The sequence below is a fragment of the Mangifera indica genome, chromosome 13 (genome assembly GCF_011075055.1).
Source record: "Mangifera indica cultivar Alphonso chromosome 13, CATAS_Mindica_2.1, whole genome shotgun sequence".
Classification (NCBI taxonomy): Eukaryota; Viridiplantae; Streptophyta; class Magnoliopsida; order Sapindales; family Anacardiaceae; genus Mangifera; species Mangifera indica.
In genome coordinates, this window is record NC_058149.1 from 6,586,168 (window position 1) to 6,591,060 (window position 4,893).

The following is a 4,893-nucleotide window of genomic DNA, read 5'->3' on the forward strand; positions in this document are numbered from 1 at the left end:
TTCGAGTCAAACTCCAACTTGAGTTCAAACAAACTCGATTCAAATCTAGTCCTACTATTATTCCCCTCCTCTCGTCATGGTTGACATTTAACAAACATATATATTGACACACACACAACTGTGATTACTTATCATTAATAATAGAACAAGTACATCATGGGATGATAGTTACATAGATGTGCTAAATATATTAGCTTTAAAGCGCCTACTCTAACATAGTCCTCCATCCCTCAAGATACATAAATTGGGTCCAACAAGAAATCCTTGTAGTTTTTAACCGTCACAACATGTACATGACATGCATGTAGTACATTAAATTCAAAGTATAGATATCATCATCACAACAATCTACAAAGCGAGAGACCCTAAGTATCCATATGTCGTTTATATATACATAAAGGTGAACCACCTTTTAAGCCCTATTGGAACTCTAAAAGCTAGGGATAATTTTTGTATAGTCAAGTTTCTTCTTAGTCAAACTCACAAAAATAATAGCTAAGAGGAAACTAGCTATTCAAACCACTTGTCACAACTAGATATATCATCTATTCACATATCAACTCAAAACGTGGTTAAAAATTCTTTAACTTGGGGACAAGGAAAGGAAATATTTTAGCAATTTCGTAAGACACTTAATTGCATTCCATCACTTATCTCCAACAAATGGAGTATAATAATCATGACATTATTATCTCTGATTTCAATAAGATAATGTAACCGACAACTTCCTTTCAAATAATCATATTCGATATATTTGGATTTAAGGTATTTCTCTTATACAATTTCCTGGCTAGTGGATTTGGAATTTAATTACAACTTGTGGTTCCTTATCAATTTGAAGTTTGAGGCTCCGTGGAACGGGGGTATCTTTTCTCCTCCTTTCATATTCTGTACTTCCTTGCTCAAGATAGGCAAGGAAACAACCAGGTCAAAGTTGGTTGCATCCTTTTTTGGTTGGATGGAGCAACTAAATCTGGCATAAATTTGGTTTCATTTGAAGTATGCAATCACTAAATTATACATTTATTCATCTACTTTACGAGTGACACATTTGGTAAAAACAGGGAGAAAATTAAAGAAGAGGCTTGGAATGCTTCAGGAAAGCTACTGATAAAAAACCCAAACAAAAGAGGACTAGAACTTGAAATACAACACTCATCAACAATGTCCACAAATTGAACCTTAGCTATATAATGGTGTGGTCACATGCTCATAGGACTTGCTGGGTCATCACATGCTCATAGGACTTGTTGGATCATTAAGAGCTGCAATGGCTGTTTGGATTTTGTTCTTCAGATGTTCTTTCTCATCTTCATCCGCCTGCAAAACATCCCAAATTTCAAGTTAATATTCTTCTATAATTGTCCAATATTTAAATTCACAAAATGGAGGATTAATTCAAAGCATATATATAATATTTATAAAGTGGGAATCAATCATAATACCTAAGAAATTATCAAATCTGAAAGAATCTATATGCTTTGCTCCTTGCTATAAAATTATTATTATTATTATTATTTTTTATATCATCATAAATAATAAATTTAAAATAGAAAATTGAAGTGGTTCTGTGTGATAACAAATGATATGATGTGATATCCTTCTCTATATTTAAATAAAATCATTCAACTATCTATTATTAAATAAATTTTACCTAAATTTGTTGATGACAATACAACAACTTCAACTTCAACTTCTAGATTTGGAACTTTTTTTCTATATTCTGAATTACGCCAACATAGCGTTGCAATTAATTCTTTGAATAAAAAAACATTATAAAAATTAAATAATGACTTTCCTATCAACTCGTGACCCATCTCTAGACTTTAATGGCATAATCAAATGGGAATTCATTTATAAAAAAAGGACAACTATATAATAACTAATATTAAAATACTAAATAAATAAATAATTAATTAATTAATTATACCCACTTATATTATTTTAGAGGATTTTGACAATAATTGAGATGGGGAATCGTGTTCTAGTTTTATTTAAAAGATTTTGGTAATATTTTAATAATTTTGAGTCTTCCACAATTTTTAATTGGCAAAGACGAAAGAACATCAAAACAAGTCCATTAAATTAAATATAATATGTAAATCTATCTCCTAATAGGAAAAAGGGTAATATTGATATTTACGAAAATCAAGGACCAAATGGGTAGAATTTAGAAATGTTGCTTCTGGAATCTTTATTTGTATTGTATGTAGAATGAAAGAGATATTTTACCAACTCTCATTAATAATTTGAATTTTCCGCTTGGTTTCATTGGATTAACCAAAAACGACACCAGGGAAAAATATATAAATAATCATCAACGAGCAAAATGTGAAAAACCTTACCGCTTAGGATTTAGGATGAAAAGAAAGAGAGATATTAATTAATCACATGACACAAGTGAAAGAGTGAACACGTTTTTAATTGACTTCATTTTCTCACACGTGCTTTCCATGGAGTCTTATCTTCCCACGCTCACTTTGTTTGACAGAGTTAACACAAATTTGAAAACATGTTTCTTGCTAAGTCTTAAGTAACATCATCCAAACTGACATTCATTTCTGACACTATCTACAAGCTATCGTGGAAGTTTAGATATGTATATATATAGTTCATGATAGAGACAGAGTCACATTAGTAGGATCAAGGGGACACTAGCCCCAGGAACATATATATATATATATATATATATATTTATATAGAAGAAAAAAAATATATAGAAGAAAAAAAAAAGGGGTAATTTGTAATTTATATTTTATATATACGACTATGACAAAAAAATTAAGTGCCCCAACGGTACACTGATTCTTGAATGCAACAATCAAAATCAGACTCAACAGTATTGGCCTTTATTATTGTGTTTTTGTCACAGTTTTCATTTGAACGATTTGATTTATACAGGCAGCTTTAAGGGGGAAATCTAATAATATAAGAATGGGTTGTTGGATTGGGTTTAATTTTGGGACTCATTCATACATTTATCATAAATGGATGGTCCACCGTTATAAAGTAGTCTATGAGTAGTCCCCACATTTCTTTCTTCATTTATTATTCTTTTTCCTTGATTCTCTTCTCATTGCCAACACCCAACCGTTCGTTGATAAGTAAGCAGCAATATTATAATCGTGCAGGAATTTTTATTTTATTTTTTTGTTTTTTTGTTTAAGTTAATGACTCGAAATTTGAAAAATATTCATTAATCTCTAATACTGTAAATTTTTCATGAACGCCTCCTAATAATGTAAAAATTTGAACTTAAAAGATTGTTATTATTTCAAAAACCTAGTTTCTATGTCTTTTATTTATTTATTTTTTTTTTGAAGAAAGAAATTCAAATTGATAGTACAGAAGTTGTTACCCAATATGAGGTAAACCATTAAAAGGGAGGAGAAAGTGGGTATTCTTCTTCTGTGGTTTTGTGGGGGAAACAGAGTACAGATTATTATGGTGGTGACAGCTGAAAATCTTCTAACTTTGTGTTCTTCGTTAGGATGCATTTTACTTTAATAACAAAGTGACGAAACTGATGAGATGAAACAAGGGGGGAGGAGGGATATGATCATTATGGATAAGAAAAAGAGTAGACAAACTGACCTCGATAAAAGCCGTCTTCAACAGCCTGCCGGCAACGGCGGTGATATTCGCTGTAATTATTTTTAGCTTCAAAGATTCAAAGGCCTCACACAACTTTACCATTGTGTCGGTTCTTTTGCTACATGTGATGCTCACCACTAAAGTTTTTTCTCCCATTGGGTTAACTCTAAGCTGCAATTAAATTTTGTTTTTAATTATTTGTTTAATGAATGATTAGAGAGAGAAAAGAAAGAGAGACTTAATTACCTCAAGAACTTCAACAGGAGAAGTTCTCGATCCTGTAGAATCATAAATCTGATCCGTTTTCTTCTTCTTTGATCTCAACAAAACGGGTAATCCTTGCTCAAAATCATAACCCAAATTCTTCTTAGATTTTCCAGATTCCAGCTCCATAATCTCCTCTTGAATTCTTCTTTCTTGGTCATGCAATTCTTGAATATAATCAATTGCATCTTTGATTATGGAAGCCTTATCCATCTAATCATAAAATTAAGTGAAAAATAAAACCCATTTCAGCCTAAAACAAAATCAAAGCAAGAGATCGAATAAAGTAGTTAACCAACTGCTCACTTTACTAATATTGGGAACAACAGCTCGAAGAGCAAATAGCCTTTCATTAAGTTTCTTCCTTCTATTTCTCTCCGAAACAATATTCTTAGAAGCCGCGGTTGAAGCAGCGCCATCTGGAGAACTCGAATCGTAATACCCAGAAAACGCTTCATCAATTGGCCAACTGAAAAAATCGAAACACAAATTACGTAATCATATATATAAAGAAAAACAAACTAGGAGGCTGATCATATATTTGGAAAAGAAAAACACGCACTTATCGAATTCTTCGTTTTGGAGGAACATTTTGGTTTCCCAGTAATGTTGATACTCATCACCAATATTCTCCATGGAGAGGAAACAAGGTTTGGTTTGGTTTCTTTATTCAAGTGAACGTTTATTAAATTCCTGAATGGCGTTTTATAGGGGGTAAGAGAGTGAAGGTGTAAAAACAAAAACCATCGAGCTACCTGAGGAGGAAAGTTATTAGACCACGTGTGGCGCTTTGCTTTTCCTTTTTTTTTTTTTTAAATTTTTAATTTGTTGCTTCTCAGAAAGAACATAACCGTCCACTCCGTTGTGGAATACACGGTTCGTGATTGTACCTCGTTACTTTACTCAACTCACGCTCTACGTCGGGAGCGTGTATCTACGCACCCAATAATTGGCTTTTTGGATTGTAGAGAAATAATAACAATTTTTAAAATGATTATTTGTTTTTTTTTTTTTCTGAATATTTTCATAAAGAAG

The 4,893-nt window shown here is 31.8% G+C and overlaps 1 protein-coding gene across 1 annotated transcript; it reads right to left on the reverse strand.

The window, feature by feature from the left end:
• Positions 1 to 974: 974 nt before the first annotated feature.
• Positions 975 to 4,580, reverse strand: LOC123194772 (transcription factor bHLH35-like). The gene is made up of 5 exons (XM_044608172.1): positions 4,421 to 4,580; positions 4,165 to 4,327; positions 3,841 to 4,071; positions 3,595 to 3,765; positions 975 to 1,320 (listed from the first exon to the last, which is right to left on the reverse strand). Exons 1-5 carry the CDS (start codon positions 4,492 to 4,494, stop codon positions 1,231 to 1,233), a joined length of 729 nt encoding a protein of 242 aa, XP_044464107.1. The 5' UTR covers positions 4,495 to 4,580; the 3' UTR covers positions 975 to 1,230.
• Positions 4,581 to 4,893: the final 313 nt, after the last annotated feature.